Source organism: Polyodon spathula, chromosome 33 (genome assembly GCF_017654505.1).
Source record: "Polyodon spathula isolate WHYD16114869_AA chromosome 33, ASM1765450v1, whole genome shotgun sequence".
Classification (NCBI taxonomy): domain Eukaryota; kingdom Metazoa; phylum Chordata; class Actinopteri; order Acipenseriformes; family Polyodontidae; genus Polyodon; species Polyodon spathula.
Window position 1 is genome coordinate 154,234 of NC_054566.1, and position 25,522 is coordinate 179,755.

Genomic DNA, 25,522 nt, shown 5'->3' on the forward strand with positions numbered 1-25,522 from the left:
ATAAGATTTTGGTGTTCAGTAGATTGTGCATCGGGGAGGACCAGCCGAGCGATACGTATTTGAATGTCAGTGTGTAAAAATAGTTAAACACTTTACTTGGTGATTTTAATAGATTAGGGAACATTAAATGAGTGGGTGATCTCTGGGGGGGTTCCAGAGCTATTCACATGCCAGTCACATGAACATGAATGCAAGGTTCCTGTTTAGCTGTGGGAAGTAATTTGTTTATGAGAACTTGCAGTACATGCAAGAAAGGTCAAAATGTATTTTTAATTTTTTTTCATGTGGTACCAGGGTGATTAAAGTTAAAATTGTAGGGTTTTCGAAGATTTGGATCAGAAAATCAGTTGCATCAGATTAGGGTTTGGCAAAGAGCTGGGAGAACTGTGGTCTAATTGATCATTGAGAAACTTTGCAACAATAGCTAAATCAAAGGTTGACATGTTCACAGCCAGCTTCTTGTTTTGGTGTTTTGGCTCGAAAATCATTACATGGCAATTTGAACATCTTGTGCTGGTCAAAGGGCGTTCTTCCTCAACCTTGATCAATTACAGTATCCATTATAGATACAATACACCAATATAGAATTTCTGAAATTTGCATGACACTTGCTGTGTGGCACTGTGGATTCTCATCCAGCTTTACAGAAACTCCATATCTTTGACTTGGCCTTTTTCATACTACAGTATAATTCTTTTAAAAAAATAAATAAATAAAAATGATCTCTTTTTTCTCCATATCATCTACAATATTGTTATTGTTTAGTAGATATTAATGTAGTGAAAGGGTGTCTGCTAAGAAATTAATAAAAATAATAATTTACATTTACTGTATAAGGATATGTAGATATACTTAAAGATAAGTCAATTGTTTTATTAGTGTATTATTATCCAAATAGCAGTTTATATTTTTAGATCTTAGTACACAGCCTTTGCACACATGTATTACTTAAAAGCATGTTTTACTTAACTATTAGGGATGGAACATGTCTTCAAACAAACATTGAAATACAGGCAATAACTGTTAAGTTTGTATCAGTTTTATTTACTATAATGTATACATGCGTTCCCAAAAACGTAGCATGCAACAAATGCATACATTTATAAAACAAGCTCTATTGTACAGATGTTTGTTGTTGAGTATCTCAGAAAATGTGTATTTAAGTGATGTTTTGCAATATAATATGAATCTTCATAAAAATGAAGAATTTAAATAAAAATCCATATTTGTACCCCATACTAAAAAAAAGAGAAACTGCTTATTAGACTTTTACTGCGAACTGAGTCATACTAGATGCAAATGTGCTTAATGGTATACAAATTAAAGCCAGTAAACCGATGAGTATTTACTGTGGGCTGCTCGGTTTGAGTTCTGCATGTCCCAGATGGACGATCACTTGAGAGTGAATCATAGTATTTGACAGTTTATTTATAGTATTGGGTTGTACTATCAGGTTTTCTCATTTAGGATAGCTATAAACCTTCCCCTTACACACTGCCACATGTGTGTTTTGGATTCTACAGTCACGTATACAACTTTGCATGAATTGTATGCATCAGTTGTGTGCAATGCAAATGTAGTAAGTCATGATGTGGAAAAAGAAACAGTCTGCATTTAAGTAAGTCTGTGGTGTTTTAGTTTGTGCCTTTTCTTCAGGAATGGTATGTTTGTTATTCTTTGGAAAATGAATTGGGAACATGTACTTTACTGATGTGATGCTGGATAATTTAGTGTGCTTAATTTAGCTAGTGAAATACCCTAAATTATTATAGCAACTCATAGTGATTGTGTTGTTGCCCATACCAAGTTTTAGAATTAGTATAGAGACATAACTCCTGAAAACAAATGTGGATTGCTTGTTTTGGTACTTCAACAGTATACACAGTTTTACAGTATATCTGGTTATGCTTCATGTTTTGGGTATAGGAGATTATTTTTGTGTTTAAGGTAATACACACATGCTTTTAAACAGTTTTGCTATAAAAGTTTAGTTTTGCATTCTAATGCACTGTATGCTGTAAAATGTGCTTTTCAAGCGTGTACATTGAAATACAGCACCAGTTACACATAGTAGGTTGAGCTATACCAGGCTTATAATTTGAGATAAATTATACCTTGGCTTCATTCTGTAGCAAATCTCAGTAAAAACTGGAAAGGATTAAACATATTTGAAAGAATCACACTTCCCATAACTTTTTTTACAAGCAATTATCTAGCCTAAACTCTGTTGGTAATACAGTCAAACCTTTATATACCGCCTGGTAAGGGACATGGGTGGGGGAAAAACGGGCAATAGCGAGAGTGGCGTTATAGTGAGGGTCCAAAAAAACACACACCCAACCTTCTATGTTTGCAATAAATTCAAAAGTTAGATTTTTTTAGTTATACAATTACAATATTTTATATACAGGCCATTTTAATAAAACATTCATCTTTTTTTAAAACTACAGTACTGGTTCTTAACACAACAATAGGTATACTAGTGACGTTTTATCATCTTTTCCCATCTGTATGAAACATACATGGTTAATTTTGTGGAACAGTTTATAGTTTAAAAAAATAATTTACTAATTTGTGTCAAATCACCCAAATAACAATTCCATAAAAAACAAGCATGTGTTTTTGGTTTTTTTTTTTTTTTTTTTTACTGTAGTGATCATTTCAACTTTACTGTTTGTGGCACGACTGTAAGCCTGCTCAATACTGTCCCTCATTGAATGATTCCATCTGTTTATTTCACAAAGCAATTTAAGCAGTTAAAAAAAAAATGAATATGTACAGACAAACACTTTTTTTAAAAGTAAAAAAAAAAAATTCTGCTGTTTACAAACTGATGCTTTAGTTTCAGTCAGTCTTCATTTGTGCCAAACAAACTAACCTCTTACCATACCTTTTTTTTTTTTTTAAAACTGTGGTTTATAAAAGTCACTTATTTTAGACTGAGTCAAGACTTTTTTAGGTTAAACAAATCAACCCATTCTATCAAGGTAAGCCATTTGTTTTTTTATTCATTACAATGTCTCCAATTGTCCTTCGATTAACAGTAAGCCTCACTTAGGCGAGAAAACATTTCCAATGACTTGCTTTCTTATTTTCAGATGCATACATGCAGATTTTTTTCTTTTGCTCTGGTGTTAAATGCAGGGTTGATGCGCCGTGTTGTACTTTCTGTTTTGCTTTGGGAGCGGGAGTGTTGATGACATTGGTATGAACGTTCAGTTAACCATGAATTAGTAAAGCGAGTCAAAGGTTCTGCATAACTTTGTTGTTTTAATTGGCCATAATTATTTTGCTGGCACTACAATGAGGGAAACTACAATGCTTATTTTTACATTTGCTTGGCTTGGGAAGTTGGTGGATGGTGGACAGCGGGGTGTCGATATAAGGAATGTAAAAATAGCCCCTTTTTATATTGGTGACAGTTGTTCAGAGAGTATAGCTGGCGGCATGCGAGGGTGGCGTTATAAAGGGGAGCGGGACAACTGTATAAAAAGCAACAATTTCATAGTCATTAAAGTGAAATTAAAATGCTGGCATCTTTCCTTGAAGTGGTGCTGGAATTTTCCATCACGTTAAAGCTCTGTTTCTATTTAAGTGGTCTCTATACCAACAACTTGGGATCTCAGGACATATCAGAAATGTAGACAGTCATTGCCAGGAATCATCCTATTGAACTAATTTGTGTTTGTTATGTTACAGTACAGATCATTCCTCTCTAATCGACACAGTCTGGCTACCGCTACAGCTTTAAAGCATGCAGGTCGAGTTCTATAAGAGATCTGTTATCAGCGCTGCCTTCCCTTAATTGATAAATGTCTTTTGAGTGAGACTGTGTTTTACTATTGGAATAATGTCAATGTTTTGTTGACATTATATTAACACACAATGACAGTCTATTAACCCTTTGTGGTCCATTAATTCAGCAGATGAGTTAGTTCAATTTACAGTGATGGACACTTTAAATGACAGTACCAGAAATATTAAGAGCACTATTTGTAGGTCTGTATAATGACCATTGCCCATTCTTGTTACTTATGTGTTTTATATTCCAAATTAAACTAATCAAAGTATACTTGTCTCCAATATAAAGTTAGAGGCTTTTCATATTCTTGGAGTAAACAGCTGACTACAGTAAGTGCTAGACAGCTGGACATTTGGCTGGTTTTGTTTCATGTTCCCCCATATTTATAGACACGTTCTTTAGTTGCCGTACACTATATATAAATGAAGAAGACATCCATCTTGTAAATCAGCTGCAAAAAGACTAGTGATTTGCTTCTCCCTTGTCAGCAAGGCTTTCTCTTGCTCTGTTACACACAGTCCATGTCTCAACCCATCTACTAGATCTGTGCCTTTCATATTCACCACTGAATATATGCCACTTCATTCCATAACCTAGTGGTACTGCATCTGTTTCAGCTAAAAATAATAGCAACATGGTGATGATAGTTTTGGTCTGGAATGTGCCAGGTTTGTACCTTATTTCTTAAATTGCTTGTAAGTTCTGTGAAAGATTTACTGTAGCATTAGTTAGTGGTAGGTGGCACAGCAGGATGTCTGAGTTTGAATCCTGTCAGGTGAGGGTCCGGTCTCATCTTAGCAGTATGGTTGGACAATGATGGCATTTTTAATTGGCTGCAAATTAACACGATAATCGTAGTTGTGTTTTAGCTTCCATTATTGGTATTTAAATTATAAGCACCTACAATGTGATTTTGTTGTAGTCAAGTCACTCTGGTACATATCCTGTTCAGTGTTGATGCTGAGGTTTACAAGTGACATTTAATCTTTAAACCTATGTAGGTAAGCAAGTATCCACAACACCTGCAGTAGCTAGAAGACCTTTAGTTCATTTTCCTTTCTAGAGTACTTTTATTAGCATGTCAGCCTGTTCCTATTGTGACAGAAATTGTTTACAGTGTTCGCCATCAAGTGTTGCAGTATTAAGTGATCAGGATTTGAGTAAAGCAAGTATCCACAACACCTGCAGTAGCTAGAAGACCTTTAGTTCATTTTCCTTTCTAGAGTACTTTTATTAGCATGTCAGCCTGTTCCTGTTTGTGACAGAAATTGTTTACAGTGTTCGCCATCAAATGTTGCAGTATTAAGTGATCAGAATTTGAGTAAATACTGTGAAAGCTGTCCGCATTATGGTGGATATATCATTTTTCTTGGTATATCTGCAATTCAGGTATATTAGGCTTTGTTTCAAATATATTAATGTTTTTACAGTATTTGTTTTATACAGTTAATTAGAATACAGTTGAAATGAAAGGGTTAAAATCGTGTTTAGCCAATCAGAGAAATTGGATTGTATTAACAATCCAATGCAAAACAGGTTTTTCTTGGCAGTTACACTCATAATATGCTCGCAAATGGTTGAAAGTTCAGATTTCCTGATACAGTACATTAAGTCATCTTAAAACTCTTAGCTGTTTATGGTAACATTCTGTACCCATAACCAGAATAGTCACTGTGATGTTAATGACATTAATATACATACAGCCAGGAGTTTAACCAGCAACAGATGAAAAATGACTCCTTGATGACACAAGATGATTCTAGCTTAATATGTATTCACTTGCAGTAGGGCAGCTGGTGTATTCACAGTTTGTTTTAAATTTACAAGGTTAGACTTCTTTCAGTAGAGTACCAGCCTATATTTACAGGAGTTTTAATTTCTCAGGTTCAATATTTTTGTCGGTTGATTTAAGAGCATCCTTCATACGCTGCATTTCAACAGCGTAAGACCGCTTCTCTTATTATTCCTCTTAGCAGCATATCAGGCCTGTGCTGGTCCTTTTATCAAAGCTAGAAGAAACCTCATAACAAACTGAAATACAGCTTATGATTACAAAAAGACCTTCTGCAGCATTGTAAGTAGAGGAAGTCTTTCAAACGTGATGGAACGCCAGCCATCGTTGATTCACAAGTCGGAGATCTGCGACAGTCAAGCACTTTTTACTGTAGTAGAGTGCAGGCCGGCTTTAGAACTGTCTGTTACAATTGCTGCCAGCCATACAGAAACATTGCATGTACAGAGTAAGCACCGACCCAGGATTTGTATGGATAGTGATGTACTGATATTATTGCCTTATTTGGGGACTGCTTGGATCCCACTTCCTAGGGACTTAGTAGAGAAAATGCAGGCTGAATGACAACTGAAAATGTACTGTAGCGTGTCACCATCATAAGTCGTCTGTATTACACAGGGTCTGTTTCTTAGCATACATACTGGTAACAAACAAAAGCTTGTGTTAAATAAGGTCAGCATGCAAACAGTAAAATGCAGTGTGTTGTAAATTGACAGTGAGGCACTATAGATTTGTTTGACGACAAACTCCCTTTTGTGTTTTTTATTTTTTATTCCTGTTTGAAATTCCCAGTAAAACAAAATAAACACAGTAATTTAAAACCCTTTCCAAGCTGTTTTTTTTTTATTTTTTATTTTTATTTAAGAAACTGCACACACTTGTTTATGAGTTGTAAGTCATTCAAGTTTTATCAAATCACCATAAAGCCTTTTATCATTTAAATGCTTAGAATTTGAAGAATATTATTTTCAAACTGTATGCAGAATTCAGAACATGGTCAGATTGGCAGAAAAAAAGTCTTAAGATAACAATACCAATAAAAATGTGTCCTCCTACTAGCCCATTTCAGCATATCAGGTTCCAAAGCATGGTGCTACAGGTAAATGGATGTCCTCACAAGGGATACAGTAGCACATCTTTGCTACAGGAGCACAGCTACGATTCTGAACCGTGTGCTGGTACCACTTAGTAATCGTTGCAGTAGGTGGTATGTGTCTCTGGCCATTTATTTTGTGGTTTGTTCTGTGTGGTGTGCACTCAATGAGTTTAAAGCCATTTCAGCTACATTAGTCTTTCTTGTTGGTCAGGTATAATCAGAGATACAGGATTAATTTGGAAAAGGACTAGAAGTGAAAATAAAGGGAGTACAGGGTCACCGGGTCACAGAAGGTGAACAAAAACCCATCTAGCTTTGTCATAATCCTCAATGTTGTGGGGTTTTTTTTGTGTTTTTTTTAAACTGTACCAAAAAGTTTGTTTAGTGTAACTTGCAGTGTCCCACTATCCTTTTTACTTGCCTAAAGTTTGATTACTGTTTCCGTAGTACTTTGCTGCTTTTTTTCACAGTCTAGACCTCTACTGAGCATGCCTTTGTAATTTAAAGATGGAATGCCCTATATGGATTTTAAAATTGTTGACATATTTCATAGTAGATCTCTTTTAATCCACGGTGGAAAAAAAAAAAATGTAGACATTTTTTGTCAAATGATATCAATACTAAAACTGAGTTTGCATGTTTTGGTTTGTTTCTCTAAGCAACAACAGAGCTTAAGTATGGCATTCATTACCTCCTGCTGCTGTACGTTGCAGGGAAATGCATGTTTATATTACAGATTGGCAAGGAGGCTTCATGGAAACTAGCGGGCAAAGCACACTGGAAAAAACTACAGGGTCTGGTTACTTCAAACATGATGTTTGCTACAGGAAATGGATTCAGATTAATTAGTTTTATTTCTGAGAAATACTTTATGATTCTTGGGGACCTTGGTCTTCTGGGGGACGAGACAGAATGCTTTTGAAAGAGATGAAAAATAAAAAACTGTTTACCAAGTCAGAGCTCTTTCCACTCCTGCCTGCCAGCCTCAGTATACCTAGAGTTTGATTACTAGACTGCTGATTTGGTTTTGTAAATGCCAGCAGATCACTTGGGTTCCAGTGCATAGTTTGAAACTCGCTGTCAAACTCAAAGTTGAAGCTTCCAGGGATCAAAACCAATACATTTTTTGTGCTGCAGTACTGTACTGTACTGTACATGTGATTTTACTTCAACAGAAACGGCTGTTTCAAGTCTCTTGAAACTTCATATTCACATTGAAAGGATTACTGTATTACTGATTTTATGTGGTTACATAATAACCATAGTTGCAATAGAAAGCACACCTGTGTCTAAATGTTTTACTCATAAAGCTGTGTCTAGGGGGGCATGAAGGTTCTACATGAATAGACGTGTATAGAAATCTTAAGTGACTTATTCGGGGGTCCCCGAGTGGCTCATCTGGTTAAAGCAAAGCCCCATCGTGTGCAGGGTGAGTCACACAGTGTAGGTTTGCGTCCTGGCTGTTTGCAGTCACCAGTCTTTGCCGGGGATTCCGAATGGAGCGTCACATTGTCTCTGGCGCTCCCGTGGGTTAGGGAGGCAATAACGCCTCCTCCTTTATTGCACGACAGCGAACCCTTCTGTCCAGGCTCCCGGGGGTCTGTGAACAGTCACCTGTAGGGCTAGCCTTTGTCCACCAGAGGCTAGTAGCTCGCTGACATCCACTCTCAGATCAGAGAATGTCCACTGAATCTTCAGTTCTCCTGAGCTGTGTGGGGAAAAATAATTGGACATTCCAAATTGGGGAGAAAATATTTGGACATGCTAAATAAATAAATAAACAAACAAACTTTATTAAAACAAAAAAGTAGACAATTATTAAAAAAATAAAAGATGAACAGACTTGGTAGACGAATACAGTGTGACAATCCCTGTGATAGGCATTTTAGTATTTAGTAAAATAAAAAAAAATGGAATTGAATGAAGAGCTCATATACCATAACGTGCACCCTATAGTTCCTAAGCAGTGTAACATTTGTTTCTTTGTTTTTGTTTTGCAGCTGACAGTAGAATAGCGTTATGCGGGTTCACTGAAAGAAGCGTGAAGCAGCTGTCAAGATGCCTGTGCAGGCGGCACAATGGACAGAGTTTTTATCTTGTCCAATCTGCTACAGTGAGTTTGACGAGAGCAAGCACAAGCCGATCAGTCTGGGGTGTTCACACACAGTCTGCAAGACCTGCCTCAACAAACTGCAACGCAAGGCATGTCCCTTTGACCAGACTGTCCTCAACACAGACATCGACGCCCTTCCTGTCAACTTTGCACTGCTCCAGCTAGTGGGTGCCCAGGTGAGCCCTTTTCTTACTTAATTTATACATTTTAACAGAGAAAACAGACAAGCCTGCATTGAATTAAACAGTTATGGGTCATAGAAACAGGGTTGTCTTTCTCTTTTTGTTCTCCTTACTCTACTTTTATAAAATTAAAACACTGGGGAAATTAAAAATTTGTTGTGTAAGCTACCAACCCAAATCTGTATGAGGATTGAAGACGAGCTGTATAGTGACCAAAGATGTAATGATTAATTGTGTAATCAATTACACGGTGCATCATTGTAGAGGTTTGTATCGTGATACTAAAACAAAAGTACAAATACAGCTCATTGCAGTTCACCAAGTGGTTCTTGAATAAAGAATACTGTCTTTAAACAGAATAGTACATCATTAATTGAAGATCTTAGTATGCATCATACAAGTAGCTGTCGGGACTATCACGTTTATTGTGATACATGTAGTATCGCAACCTGCATATTGTGATACGTATCTTATCAATACATTATTGTACCGTTACAACCCTATTGGTGACTGCTTTAATGATTACCCAGTGATGATTTTTAATCCCTTGATCGTCCCTTGATCAGGCATTATAAGCAGGTTTGACTGTAATGTACTGTATGCGGGCTGGCATTCTTTAAAGTTATTTGTCTAATTTATTGATCAATCCCAGCCTGTAACAATAACTGAGGTAAAATTTTATCAACCTACATTTTCATCAACCTGCCTGCCAAGATTTTATTGGAGCATTTTAATCAACCGCCTATACTTGGTTATCCCAAGATGATTAATGAAATATGTGGGTTCCCCAATGCTGTAAAATACACTATTAAAATCTTTGCTATGCCAGCAGGCTATAAGGTGATGAAATCAGCCCACATGTCTTCATTTAAAGTAACAAATATCTGCTTAATAGGAAAGTTAATCTTGTGGGGCTTTTGTTTTGTTTGTTTTTTTGTTAGGTACCAGATCAGCAGACGGTACATTTAAGTAATGTGGCAGAAAGTAAACATTATGAGGCTGCAAAGAAGTGTGTTGAGGAACTGGCGCTCTTCTTGAAGCCTCTAAGTGGAGGAAAGGGTAAGCGACCCTTTACATTTTTTTTGCAGATTTGCTAGTTTAGTCCTTCCACAACATTTTTCCACAGCCTAAAGACTGAGAAATATTGTACAATTCACTGAAAATAATTATTTATTTAAATCAGAATTCTTTTTTTTATTTTTTTTTTCTTAAACTTGGGTATTGTCTGCAGCTTGGACTACTAAACGTGGTTGTTTTAAAACAATGGCATTTGTTTACATTTTGTCCAAACAGCTGAAAAACCTTTACAGTGAGCAGGACCTTTTGTAATTTATCATTAAAAAGCACAATATAGATCAGTGTTGGTAAAATGATCATCATGAGAAGTAAACCAACAGTAAAGATCGAGCCAAAATTAAAAATGTTGTTTCTGTATCTGTTATACAAATAGTGTAAAGATTGAAATCAGTTAAAGCTCATTCTGAGAAATGTTAGTTTGATCCATTTCCAGGGAAAGCTTTGACATCTATACTCAAAGGACATCTAAACAGTGCGTGTGAAGATATGTGAACAGCTTTATTTTTGTCTGTGGTTAACATTTACGTTTGCACATGTCAGGCATGACATTATTTATAATAATACAAAAACCTAATGACGTGATTAACTACTGGCACCATGAAGAAACATAGTAAACGATAAGGGAAGTTTGTATTTCCTGCTGCGTACAACGTATTTTGTTTTGGTTTGAATCCTGATAAGATCACTGTTACACGTCTTTGCGGTTATCTGCATGAGAATGTTTTTGTATGTTAATCTAAAAATTTACAAGTAAATTCACTGGGCTATGAGTGGATATTTTGTAAATCTATAAAAACAGGAATACATAGAAATCTCTTTGCATAGGGAGTTTTACATAATACAAAAATATACTTACTTACTAATTGTGTACACCATTGTGCACATCAGTTGTCACCAGTTTCTAAAAAGAAACACTGTAGCCTGGTGTTCTGAAACGAATAATCGTTGTGTATACTGTAAGCTCTTAACTTAAGGCTGCAATGCAGTATATAGAGATCAAGGAGAAATAATTCCACTTGATTTCACAGTTTAACATAGAAACATGTTGTCATGTTTTCAGTACAAGCAACATTCTGAGTTTTTGATTTCCGGTTTTGTGACTGTAGATTCCTCCAAAGCAAGCATGGTGAAATGGTGTTTTTTATAACCCCTTGAATAGCCTAATGGAATATCAACCAATATTCTCAATACAGAAGTGTGAATCTAGGACTGGGAGCACATTTACAATAGCAACCTGAACTTCTTTTCCCAGCTGGCTTTTCACAAACAAACTTTTAAACAAATCAAAACAGAAACACCTGCAACCAGCCGCTCAGTTCACACACGGTCATTGCAGTCTGCAGTCAGGTGTGGTCGAATCTGCACACATCCTTTTAACAGTGAAATCTGTTAACCCTTTAAAGAGTACGTAAGGACCTTTTTTTATTTTATTGTGTTACATGTTCCCATGTGTTGCTACAACTGTTTCTGTAAGGTGTGTGTATTGTTTTAATTTTGATTTTTTTTTACATTTTGACCACTTCTTTAAACTTTTAAATTGCAGTCCCTGCCTCAAGACGACTTCACATGTACCTGCATGGACCTCTCAGAACTACATTTCCCATCATCCTCCTGCTCACTTGTAAATCCATCTCAGTTACATATGTGAGCAGGAGGATGATGAGAAATGTAGTTCTGAGAGGTCCACGTTTTAAAAAAGTGGTCAAAATGTTAAAAAATAAATAAATAAAACAATACTCACATTACGTAAACAGTTGTAGCAACACATGGGAACATGTAACACAATAAAATAAAAAGTTCCTTTTAAAGATAAGGCAGCAGGAGTAATAATCCATCTTTCGTAGTAGACGGCGCCACTGTCACAATGGAATCAGAGTTTTCATTGCAGACTCATGGTAACATAAACCTTGTTTCCATAGTCAAGCCAACTCGAGCACACACCCAATGCTGCGTTTCCATGTTTTTGTAAAACTCGAGGTGGCCTCCAATTCGGGTGCGTACCCGAGTTCTTTGGTACCATTTAACTATGCAGGCTGGCCCAAATTAATTCGGGCTGAGCAGAAAATACATCTTAGAAAGTCTTAGCAACAATCTCCATGAAAAGCCAATGTCAGTTGCAAATTACGGTTAGAAAAAACAGTAATAGCGTACCTGTAATTTAACTCCGTAAAAAAAAAAAAAGATTTAACATGACAGCACATTATACAATGTGGAATCATGATGAAACATTATCACTGATTACTGTTTGGGGAGATCGGGTCAAGCTTCAAGGATCTTTTTTAAATCAAAAAGTGTTTCAAAGTATAAGTCAAGTTCTACTTTCTATGGTTGTGAATAGGAATATGATCCAGTGTAGGGAAAACATTAAAATCAGAATACAGAAAAATCAAAAACCACAATAACAAAAGCAGAAATTATCTCAAAACATTACGCTATTATGACAGAATGCGATTTTAGGACAGCGTCCAATATCACAAGACAGTCTATAGTGAATTTTCTGGGAAAGTGTCCATTGCCATGTTTGATAACAATGATACAGATGATAACGATGATACAGTAATCTGATATTTTACTATCTGGCCACCTCTCGCGATAACATGAGTGAGACACGTAATAACTTGAAACTCAGGAAACCCTTGAAACGCAATTCTTTGAGCCAACTCACGTTGCGCCTCAACTTGAGTTTGGGAAATTTCAGGCTAACCCAGGAGCACTTGAGTGCACTCGAGTTGGCTTGACTATGAAAACTAATAATAATAATAATAATAATAAAAATAATAATAAAATAATTTAAATGAAACTTGAGGCCCTGCACTATTTTTAGGCTTAATAATAAACCAGAAAGAGTTGTGTATCTGTTGTGATAGAAGCATGAATAATATAGGTAATAAAAAGGCATGTGTAATTAAAACTCTTTTTGAAAACTAGGATTGCTTTGCTTTTATCAAATTATTGTAGATACATTGGCGTTACATAATCTGAACACATAACCAAAGGCTTTTTTTTATTTGTTTTGTTATTGAGTTGGTGGTTCTGGCGTTGGTAAGCTCCCAGTGCAATGTATTATAATGCTGTTCCTGGAAATGCTGTTTGTTTGTATACATTAGCAAACTTGGACGGTCTAATCAGCATTTAAAACATCATAATTAAAATATGCCATTCTGTGTCTGTTTTTGGACACGTGTCAGTTGTTTATTTCCCACAGGTTTTATTGTTTTTTAACCTGAAGGAAATTCGATTGCACTTCGTAAAGTTTAAAGAAACTCAAGAAACTTAACATTGTGGTTCTTTTAGTATTTCTAAATGTCGCACCATTGTGGAAGATTTCAAATTAAAAAGCCTATTCATTGTTGGAACTGAAATCCTTCTCTGTGTGTGTGAAGGAGTTGCGAGCCTGAGTCAGAGCGCGCTGAGTCGGCCGATGCAGAGGAAGCTGGTGACGCTGGTGACCTGTCAGCTGGTGGAGGAGGAGGGCCGATTGCGAGCGCTGAGAGCCGCAAGGTCGCTGGGGGAGAGGACTGTCACCGAGCTCATCCTGCAGCACCAGAGCCCTCAGCAGCTCTCTGCAAACCTGTGGGCCGCTGTCAGGGCTCGGGGCTGCCAGTTCCTGGGGCCAGGTGAGACGAAGGCTTCAGAACAACTGCACTCACTCTTTCAGTCTATTCCCAACCAGGACAACCTTCCAACTATATATTGAATTTGTTCATAGCTCTAACAAATAATTCCAGCAAAATCTTGCCTCATAAGAATTACAGTTCTATCATTTTGTAGGTCTCACATTTTCCTATATAACAGAGGGACACATTATTGTAAATGTGTGTGTGTGTGTGTGTATGTGTGTGTGTGTATATATATATATATATATATATATATATATATATATATATATATATATATATATATATATATATATATATATATATATATATATATATATATATATATATATATATGTATATGTATATGTTTTTTTTTCATATTTTCAAAACTCCAAATTACTTGCCGATTGCTACTGCCAGGCAGTTCAATCCTGCACTACCGCAGCATCCCAGCCTCTCTCTGTTTCTCAACAACCAGTCACTGCTTTCCCAGTGGCAACTGTGTTTTCAGTCTGTCTGTCAATTAGAATGCAAAAATGTCCCTTGAATTGACTTGTTAGTAAGCGTGGTAAATAATGATCTAAGCAGGTGTGACATAAAGAGTGGTAGAGGCCACAATCAACACCGTATTAAACTGGTAAGAAACTGAGTATTTTGAAATTTTAGATTATATAAAGTCCCCATTGAAGTAGTTGCTGAGTGCCCCACAGTTCATTCTTGCTGAGGCAATCTCCTTACGAGTTCTTGTGCTGCAGCAGGTTTTACCAAGTTTCAACTGTACATCAGAAACGCCAGGGACATTATTTTAGTGGATCCAAGATGAAGCTTTAAAGCACACTGTGTTCTTTTCAGGACCAGTTGAAGTACAATTGAAGTGGTTATTCTCACTATCTTTCCTGCCCCAGGCAAACATTACCTACCTCACTATGCATGCACAATTAAAGTTGGGGAAATTGGCCAGTAGTTATAGCTGGATAGATCTCAATGTCACAATACAACAGACTCGATATCCTAATGTGCTGTGCCAGTCTCTGGAGGGATTACTGTATATCCAAAACAGAAACAAGCAGTTGCACAGAAGCAGATTTAGTAATACAGCTGTACATGTGTAATTGCTTTTCTTTTGGAATTGGGTATTGGATTGAACGCTTCCAACAGCATGCAAATCAAATGAAATGAAATACTGTTTTTGTGAACAGTTGATGGGGTCTGCTCATGAGGCCTCCCGTGCGAATACTGTTGGCAATTTATTAGCCGTTCACTTTTGTTTTGCTGGTTGTTTCTTTAAAGCTATGCAGGAAGATGCTCTGAAGCTGGTTCTCCTTGCATTGGAAGATGGCTCGGCCCTTTCCAGGAAAGTGTTGGTCCTCTTTGTTGTTCAGAAGCTGGAGGCTCGATTCCCTCAGGCATCCAAAACCAGCATCGGCCACGTCGTGCAGCTTCTCTACCGTGCTTCCTGCTTTAAGGTATTGTAATAACCTGAGGAGTTGAAAACATTTCCTGACCTCCCATTTGCAATGCAGTATTCCAACAAGCTTCTTACTGTTTTTTCTGTTGATCTTTTTGTTGTTTTGACTTTGAAACCAGTTGTTCATGCCACCACAATACAAATTATGGGTGTTGTATTTGTTGATGCCTCCTGAGTTTGCACAGTTTCATGCTTTCATTGGCAATCACTTCACAGTAATTACACACTGGTTTGGGTTTGGGAATCCCAACTGAAGATAAGATTTGCCATGGTAATGTTTAGCCCCATCACTTTTTTTTTTCGCTTTCATCATGACGTTGGTTTCTGCCAGCCTGTCACTGAATTTGATGGTGATGCAGTTTCCTGGTCAGTCCCAACATGTTTTAAAAAAAGATTTATTTTTTTATTTTTTATTCACTAATTAATTGAACTGTAATTTATTGTTATTTTCCTTTGTTGTAGATACACTTTTGATACTACTCTGTCAGTACATGATGAGAAATATACAGTATTGTTTTAAACAGAGATGCCATCTGTAAGTGATTTGTAGGAACAGCAAAGCCAAGAGAAAAAAATAAAAAAACATGGAGCAAATTATTCAATAACATCATCTGATTCTGCTGTGTAATGAAACTGACACTTCATTACAAAGTGTATTGAGAGCCAGCATTCGTGAAGTGATGACAGACTCTGGTCATCCGATTAGTTTGAACTAAACCACAGAGTCAGAATATCAGCTGTTGTGTTTTCTATTACATTTAACATGGTACATTTTGTTACAATAACCTTTTTAATGTTGCATTTAAATAATACTATTACAAAAGAAAAAAATAACTGTTGCAAGTTAGTACCCTTGTTCTATATCGTTATAAAAACACCGGTTATATTGAGATGGAGAATCCTGAGAAACTAACCCCCCCCCCTTTGCTGGTGTAGACACAGGATATTATGGGATTGTACTGGTATTACAGGATTCACTGTAATCCAAACAGTGCCCTGAAAATATTTCAGTATACAGTAATCTGTCGCGTATCCCACTGTGGGGGGACCAGAGTAGTGGCGGATATGTTAAAAGGAGGATAAATTAATCCTTTTAATTTATAAATACCATTATGCACAGCTGTAACAATTACTACATCCACACGATTATTGTTTTGCGATTCAGCTTTTATTAGGAATCTCCCAAGTCCCTTGTTTAGAAGGATACAGGCTAAGGCTACTCTTCGAATCGGAGATATTATGGGGCAAGTTCAGCATGGAAAAGGAGGGTTTGGTCTCAGTTCAGCTCCTCCTACATGGCACAAGGCAACCCCGGCTCAACGGAGGAAGCTGGTAGTCAATGAGGTGCAAAAGCAGGAGGAGAGGATCAAGTGTGTAAAGGCCATTTCCCAGGCCAAGCAGGGAGAATGGATGAGATGGGAGAGTGTGGAACAATGCAAGATCTGCTGGCAAGACGTATGGACAATGGAACAGAGTAGGATCAGTTTCCTCATCAGATCAGCATATGATGTTCTCCCACACCACAGAACCTAAACCTCTGGGTGGGTGAAGATCCCTCGTGTCCTTTGTGTTCGTCACCTGCAACATTAAGGCACATTTTGACAGGATGTAAGGTGGGTCTTAGCCAAGGATGGTTTACTTGGCGCCATGACCAGGTGCTGCGATGTTTGGCCTTAGCATTGGAAGACAAACGTAACCTGACCAATAAGTTGCCACTAGTTCCATCAAAGCCTTACACACAAAAGACAATATTCCTCCATCCAGGAGAGCAACCACCAAGAAAAGGTGTTAAAACCAAGCCTCGCTCAGGACAACTGGAAGCTGCTAGAGACTGGAATATGCTGGCAGATGTTGGTCAACGGTCAATTTTTGGTCAATTTTTCCACCTGAGATTGCCACCACTAACCTTCAACCAGACATTGTCTTGTGGTCTAGATCAGCAAGCCTTATTCATCTGGTAGAGTTAAAAGTGCCATGGGAAGATGTTGTGGATGAGGCGTATGAGAGGAAGAAACTTCGATATGCTCAGCTAGCTACTGAAGCGGAACAGCGAGGATGGAGAGTCCGAGTTTACCCAGTGGAGGTGGGTTGTCGAGGATTTGTGGCACACTCTACAACCCAGTTTCTCAGAGACGCCGGGTTCAGTGGCCAAGAGTTGCGTCGCACAGTGAAGAACTTATCTGAAGCAGCAGAAAGGAGCAGCAACTGGCTGTGGTTGAGACAGAAAGATTCTGGATGGGGATCTCAAACACAATAGAAAGAAAGCAATGCTGATGTACAGGTAAGTAAGCTGGGCTGAGCTGAGTGGGGGACGGAGGGGGGTGATGCTGGGACACTGTTGAGCCCTCTTGAGGTGTCGTGGGCTAGTCAACTAAACACAGAGGATGGAAGGTGCCCACTTGAAGACCCCAGAGATGTACCCTACTTAGCTCAATCCAGACGGTTGTCATGCTGATGCGCTGGGGAGACCGCACTGGGTTGATCCCCGGAGCCAGCATCGCAGCCGTTGTGTGTGCTGATGTGCTGGGGAGGCAAAATGAGCTGATCCCTGGAGCCAGCATTACACTTCAGCAATCAACACCAGACAGAAGGATATCTACATCATCAGATGGAAAACAACGCAAATGGATGGATATGCAGATGGATCACATTAGTTTACTGCAAAGCTACGTCTTAGTTGGTGCTTATCTTGGCGAGAGCCGAGTTCAAATCAGCACGAAGTTCAATATCTACTCTCATGTAATGGAAATCATGATTGTGACAGAGTAGTCGTCTGCCGTGTGGATGTGTGCATTCGCTGCTGAGTGACAGGCAGGAAATCGAAACGGAGGTTGAAGTTAATACGCCACACAGACAAACAGGATTTATTTACATATCATCACACTGAACAACTCACCTAACACTACCAGCAATGGTAGCGCAGGGAGCACATACAACACAGTGTATGAAAACTTTGGTAGGATCTACAATTTCCGAACTAATCTTCTCTGTTCAATAATAAACTAATGTTGCTGAAGAGACTGACCATGGCGGAGAAGCAGTACACAACGGATTACTGTACTGTATTTGTACTGTTGCAATTAAGGCAAAGTTGTTCTATGATGGATTTATAAGGTTGCTACACTATTTCCTCCAGTAGATGTACTAGTGTTGTCCTACACACTATATGCTTTTATGCTGTTTAGAACAGTTACTGAGTTTGGGTAGCATCAGCTTAGCAGTTTCAGCTTATCTACTATACCTAGTGCACCTTGCTTAAGCTTGATCGGTGAACACATCAGTGAGCCTTTTATCGAAGTGTAACATCCTGTCTGTGCAAAATAATTGCCTGGCTGCTAGGCAGTTTGGATTTTGCTGCCACAATTGTTTGCACTGCGCCTTCCTTACATTCGCCCCTAAATGTAAATATCATGTTTATCTGGAGCACTGAGTACAACCATTTATTCCAGGCTAAACGACATTAGTGTTGAAAAGCAGATTCTTGAAGTCTAAATATTATGACTGTCAAACTAAACAATTAAGACAGTATTGGTTGTTTTTTTGCCTCTATCTCAACATTTTGTCAGACAAGATATTTTCCGTGCATTATACTATCATTCCTTTATATATTCAATGTTTCTTTAAATCTATGGGAATTTAATTATCTTCTGAAGGGAGCTTTAGATGTATGTAAGCCAACCGGATCCACCAAAACGGGGCTGCTAAGCAAGGTTTACCGATTTGATGTCTTGGACATAATTATAGGGTAATTGCATTAGAGTACAAAGGGGCTGAAGGGTGGCAAGCTGATCTGTAACATCTCTCTTCAGGTCACCAAAAGGGATGAAGACTCTTCTTTGATGCAGCTAAAAGAGGAGTTTCGGACTTATGAGGCTTTGCGCAGGGAGCACGATGCACAGATAGTTCACATTGCCATGGAAGCTGGGCTTCGCATCTCTCCTGAACAGTGGTCTTCCCTTCTGTATGGTGATCTGGCACACAAGTCACATATGCAGTCTATTATTGATAAAGTAAGTGCTATTGGGACAAGCATGGGTTGTTCATCTTCACAAATTCTTTCACGATCCAAATGAATAAGGAATACCTCAATTCTGAACACCGAAGGGCGTTTATATGAAGCATGTAACACCTGTGGTGGATTTTCGTAAATCAGATTTTCTCCAGACATTCTGAACTGAAAACACTATAACCAGTACAGTTTATCATTGGTTTTGTTGTTGATTTCTTTCTTTTCATTTAATTGTTTTGAAGACCATACCCGTGCCATGTCTTAAAGTGCAAGTCCAAATGCTTCTCTGCTTTCTTCCCTGTGTCTTGTTTTAAGCTCCAGTCACCAGAATCTTTTGCAAAGAGTGTTCAGGAACTGACAATAGTCCTGCAGCGGACAGGAGATCCAGCTAACTTAAACCGACTAAGCCCTCACCTGGAACTTTTAGCTAACATTGACCATAACCCAGGTAAGTGGGCTTTCATGAAGTGAGAAAGAGATATACACAGTACATTGTTTTGTTTATTTTATCATAGGCATTGTGTTTTTATGAGTTCTATGTGTTTTTTCCAAACTACACTCCCAAAAAAATCTTTGGCTGCATAATACAGAGCAAACTGAAGAAAAGTTTAATATTGGGTAAAATAAATTCGGACATCTCATATACATTGCTCTTCGGAAAGTTGGACGGCTTTGCTGAATCAGGTGCAAGGCTAAATTGAAATGTTTCACATGCCAATGGAACACCACAGTGACTCTAATGAGATATGCCTGTATTTGATCCTACATCAAACCTACATATTTAATCTTACAATTGGGAGTGTTCTGGCTCTGAGCATTGGAGCACCATTACCCACACACTGTAGCTGACAATAAAGGTATGTGCTGTTTCATAAATAAATAAAAAATATGTCCTTATGCTTTTAATATTTTGGATTTAAAGATGCTGCACCCTCAACTTGGGAACAGCTGGAAGATGTCATGGTGGCTGTGAAGACAGTCGTTCATGGACTTGTGGATTTCATCCAGAACTTCAGCAAAAAAGGTCATGAAACACCCCAGGTATGAAGCATGTTATTAATTCGGTTGGTGATTCTTTTCTTTATTAAAAACAAACAAAAAAAAATGTAGATTTTTAAAAAGTTTAAAGTTTATTCTATTATTATTATTTTTATGGACAATACCATTTGAGCATATTGGACCATATTTTCAAACCGTTTCCCCCAGTCTGAAAATAACTGTTTTGAATTCAGGAAAATCCATGATAATAAGAAACAGTTATCTTGAGGGTGCTTCAGAGACCTAGAATTATATTAGTTAGTTGTGTTTATATCTTTTAAAAAAAAGATATTAGTTCATTAGAGCAAATACAAATACATTAGAGCAAATGCTTTGAAAATGTGACCAGTTGTTTACAGAAAAGAAGATTTAGTACCATTTCGTGACATACAGGACATCTTCATTTTATGTTGGCGTGTGTGTGTGTACATTACATAAGTGTTCTGTTTTCATTTACTCTGCTAGGAATGCTAGCTATATTTTTGAATATATCTTATTGGCACTAGCAGTATTATCTGCGGTCCCCCTTTTCTTTGAAAATATGTGGGTAGTTTTAGTGTACACTAATTTTTGCTAGGATGCAGTAGTTTATGTTGTAGTCACGTATTTGCATATTTTGCATATTCTGAATTCATGTTAAAGTGAAGATGAAGTTGTCCGCGCAATAACAGGAGCACAAGTGATGTTAATAAAGAGGCTATCAAATTCACGTCAGCGCGTCGCTGCTTTTATTTCGGAGGAACAGGCAATGCCAGTTGCATTTAAATGAGAATGTTTGTTTGTTTTTTAAATGTTTTTTTTTTTTTTTTTAGCCACAACCAAACAGCAAATACAAAACCAGTATGTGTCGAGACCTGAGGCAGCAAGGAGGCTGTCCACGTGGAGCCAACTGTACGTTTGCCCACGCCCAGGAGGAGCTGGAGAAGTATGTGTTGGGGTTTAATGTACTTGACAGATATTGAAGCACCAGACATAGCAATTAGCAATGATAATTAATCGGTCAGATTGTTTAATAATTCATTAAATGATGAAACACATTGTCCTTTTACACACACTTCGACACAACCATTTGCAATCTGTGACTGCTTGTTTTAACGATGCATAGCAGTAATCGTCTTATGATGACTCAATCACAGTGTGTAAGATAAAAAGTAGTGTCTAGTGCCTCCTACAATGTAATGATTGAGGGTAAATTCATAGTTTTCACATGTTGTGTGTGTTTTTTATATATATATATATATATATATATATATATATATATATATATATATATATATATATATATATATATATATATATATATATATATACTTTACAAAGCATAGCTGTTCTGTACCATGCTTTATTAGACTTTGCTATGATTTTACTGTAGAAAACCCTTAGAAGGGAAACTGCACTCAACCTTGATTGATGATGAAAAAGTAGAGGTGTTAAAGTGGTGTGGGTGGGGGTTTTTCAGGCACAGACGAGAAAAGAAAATATGAAGAGAGTAGCTTTTTTGGCAAAGTAGTGTAACTTTGTTGATATCAATCCAATACTCATCAGTTGCGCTGTTACTTTTTGTTCTGTTCATTTGCGATCGCCAGAAATACTGTAAATAGCAATGACTGGACATGACTGTTTGTTTAATGTGGATACTTTACTTTTGAACAGGGTTTTGTGTACTGATTGATTATCCTTGTTGGGTTTTCACAAGAAACAAAAAGAAAAAGAAAACTGAATTTGTATAGAGAACATTTTAGTAGTTTGGTTTATATTTTGTGATTTACCTGTAAATGTAAGTCTTGCATTCTACATTGGCTTCATGTCTAATTATTACACTGATAATGTTTTAGAGGGTTTCTTTTCATCACGTTTTTGATTGTGTGTTTCTTCCCAGATACCGAATGAGGAATAAAAAGATCAGTGCGTCTGTCAGGCGCTTTCCTGTGTCTCAGGTTCTCCTTGGTAATGTTGGAGTGAACAGCACCACAGCAACTACTGTGTCTGGAAGTACAGAAAGCATGGGGGAAATGATCCACAGTACCAATGGGGTTCACAGAGAAAGCAGCGAGCCTCAGCTTATTCCACGAGGGGCTGACTCTCCACTCGACGAGCTGAAGAAACTTGCCAGGGGTGGCTCCAGCGGCCTGACTGCTCCCTGCTGTCTTGCAGAATCCCCTCCTGAAAGGTAAATCTTTGAAATATTAATCACAGGTTTCTTTGAGCTGCATTATATGGTGTGTATCGTTTTTTTACAGCAGTTTTTCTTTCTAAGGGTCTGCACTAACTCTACCTTTTGATTCTGTTATGAATGGTATCGTTGTTTGTTTTTAAGCAGAAAGCATACACTTTGGGTACAGTTTCATGTGGATTGTTATGCATGGACAATACCAATAGGGTATGAGAAAAAAAAAATTACTTTGAACATGGAATTAATGTACAGTTTTTTGTAAAACATACCACAGTCGTAATTAATTATGCGTTCGCCATCATTACAAATCTTTAGAAAGCAATATTCTCTACCTGATCTTTTCTAGCCTGGATAACAATCCAGTTTAAATCTTGAATTCAGTTGGTATTATACGGCTGGTTGGTGTGCCTTTCATAGTATTTACAGTCGTAATGTGTGGATCTGAGGTATTATTATATACATGTTTCAGCTTTACCCTAATTTCAGGTAGTGGAATCCTGCCAATGAAATTTTTTTTAAAGTGTTTTATTTTCTCTTGTTTGTTTTAGTAAGATGCTCTCACCTTGTAAGACTCCTGTAAACCCTGGCACAGCTACCTCAACTGTTCCTCCCTCTCGTGAAGCCAGTATGAATTCAGTACATTCTAACCCTGGCCAGTTTGTGTCCCGGGTATCTTTGTGCCCCCGTCAGCAATCTGATGTGTATTACCTCAACCCGCAGACAGCGGTGTCCTACGATGCACCACCATCCCAAACAAGTACGTTTACCAAAACAAGAACAATTATATTTTCAGTAGAGTAAGGCATTAAAAGTATTGTTTTTTATTTTTTATTTTTTTGCAACCAAGGAAAAAAAAATCTTTGCATCTTTTAATTCTGTTGGTTTTTTGCATAGTGCTCGGTGCCGCAAAGACTTGTAAATACGGTTCATTTAACCCCTTGTTCTTAAAGTACTGATGGGACTTAAGTCCAATTTAACAAAATATATGTAAAAAATATAGTTCTGGTTCTCATGTGTACTTAATTATATAACTTTATTCTGCATTCTTCTGTGTGACAAAAAAGAATTCAGGACTAAAAGGGTTAAAGGGATTTTTGTGTAGAACACATGCCATCTGGTGGCAAAATCATAGATTTGCAGTTTCTTAAGATAATCGACGAACGAGAGGAGGCCATTCAGCCTATCGGTGCTTGTACGGTTCCTCGTAACTAGTGGATCTTATTGATTCAGCATTTCACAGCGTGGCTTGGTAACCCATTCCATGTTAAAGGGTGATTGATTCCATTTGAAGAAAGCAAGAAATATGTGTGTTAATTTTTATGTCGTGTGAAAAGTGAATCGACCTGTTCTTTTCTAGTATTACCGAACATGAGTTCTGATTTTAGTTCATTGTGAAAATAAGTTAAAAGCCCTCCTCAGTGTGCACACAAAATAAGTAATATTCTCCACTGTTCTTTCGGTGTCCATAGAGAAAAGCATCGGGTCTGTGTTTTTTGTTACAGAGCTACATCTGTTTGTAGTGATTAAAACCTGGAATAATATTGATTTTTAAACCTACATAAACTAACCTCCTTGTCTTTCTTCTCTTTTCTGCTTTCCTTTTCTAGAGAACTACTATGCTCCTCCACCTCCTCCCCCTAGTGTTTCAGTTTCTACGCGTTTTGTCCGTTCCAGCAATGTTCCTGAATCATCTCTCTCTCCCCCATCAGTGCCCTACACAGACCAGTACCCATCGTTTCCACCGCAGGGGAGAATGACGTCTTCTCCCTGCCCCCCGCCTCCCCCTCAGCAGTACAGCTACCCTGCAGTGCACTCTGGGATGTACGCTCCCGTGTACGACAGCCGGCGCATGTGGAGGCCTCAGATGTACCACCGCGACGACGTTCGAAGCAGTTCTTTACCCCCCATGGATGTGGTGCACTCGTCAATCTACCAGCCTCCTCTCAGAGAGAGATACAGCTCTCTCGATGGATACTACTCTGTGGCTGGCCAGGCAGCAAGTGAGCAGAGAGCCGTGCCTTTGCAAAGGGTAGGTCAATATTGAAGCCATTCACACTGAATTTAGTTGATGAGGTCCACATGTGAAGGATGTGGGATTCACGTATACACACAATTATGTACCGTTGCTTGCTTTTGTTGGTCTTCTTTGCTTTTATCACATTATTTTAATATCCTGTTCAGATATCACTGTTCCTGCAGGATTCTTTCATCCATATTGAAGCTTACGCAGTATTTGTATATTTTCTGAAACTTACTGCATGAAATCACATTTTATATACAAACAATGGTAACGTTTTTATTGTGACCTACAGACCTTTAATTGAAATATGTTGCCTTTCAAGTTAATTTTAAATTCTTATGGAATATGTACTCTTTCTTTTGTAAATGTTAACCCCCTTTTTGTTTTACTTCAGGACTCATGCAACCGAATGGCTGTTGGTTACGATGAGCTGTTCAGGAGGAAACCAGACCAGTGGACCCAGTGCCACAGTCAGAAGCCTCCACTTGTCTCTCCAGCCCTCCCTCTCACCGCACAGTCCCCCTCACCTTCCTCCCCGCACTTCAATGTGGACTTCAGCACTGAGGTCAGCTTTCACCACTTAGAACAGAAACTACTTAACAGTGAAGCTCTAATTGTAAGCGTTTCATTAGGTGGTTTTAATTTAACTTATTTATGTAGTTTTAATGATCAGTACTTTTCAAAGCAGGTAGAGCATGTACAAGATGCTCGGATACATTGTGAAAAGTGTTGAATTTAAATCAAGGGAAGTAATGTTCTCTCCCATGCACTCTATTTACAATATACATTTACACCCAAAAACCCTTCTTCATGCGCAGGGCTCTAGCCCTGCAACAGTGCTGTGTACACTTACGTTAGTGTCAGGTCATTTATACAGCAGCAAAATGCGTTCAGCTCTTTTATTAAATAATAAACAAAGGGGCGGGACACTGAGGTGCTAGCTCATGTCAGGTCAAACGTTGTTGATTTAAACCTGTTTACTCGCTGATTAAAAAAGATGTATTACTAAAAGAATGTCCTGAGTGAATTACTTTTATTGTGCATGTTTTATGTATAACTGGTACTTATGAATCAATAGCTTCAGTAGATGCTTGTCTGAAATGAGACCAAACCGATCCAGTTAGCAAGATCATTAAGAATAGAATTTTTCAAA

At 37.8% G+C, this 25,522-nt stretch overlaps 1 protein-coding gene across 3 annotated transcripts in view; it reads left to right on the plus strand.

The window, feature by feature from the left end:
• The window catches only part of LOC121303538 (roquin-2-like), a 43,891-nt gene that overhangs the window by 5,968 nt on the left and 12,401 nt on the right, over window positions 1–25,522 (plus strand). For 2 of the 3 annotated variants that reach the window (XM_041234295.1, XM_041234293.1), the window contains exons 2-13: window positions 8,691–8,979; window positions 9,927–10,044; window positions 13,446–13,679; window positions 14,952–15,127; window positions 18,939–19,139; window positions 19,454–19,586; window positions 20,061–20,179; window positions 20,989–21,101; window positions 22,056–22,346; window positions 22,898–23,106; window positions 23,957–24,378; window positions 24,764–24,934. In XM_041234295.1, coding sequence (XP_041090229.1) covers window positions 8,749–8,979; window positions 9,927–10,044; window positions 13,446–13,679; window positions 14,952–15,127; window positions 18,939–19,139; window positions 19,454–19,586; window positions 20,061–20,179; window positions 20,989–21,101; window positions 22,056–22,346; window positions 22,898–23,106; window positions 23,957–24,378; window positions 24,764–24,934 — 2,418 coding nt within the window. In that variant the 5' untranslated portion in view covers window positions 8,691–8,748. The remainder of the gene's footprint in view (window positions 1–8,690; window positions 8,980–9,926; window positions 10,045–13,445; window positions 13,680–14,951; window positions 15,128–18,938; window positions 19,140–19,453; window positions 19,587–20,060; window positions 20,180–20,988; window positions 21,102–22,055; window positions 22,347–22,897; window positions 23,107–23,956; window positions 24,379–24,763; window positions 24,935–25,522) is intronic. The other variant, XM_041234294.1, reaches the window with a different exon arrangement.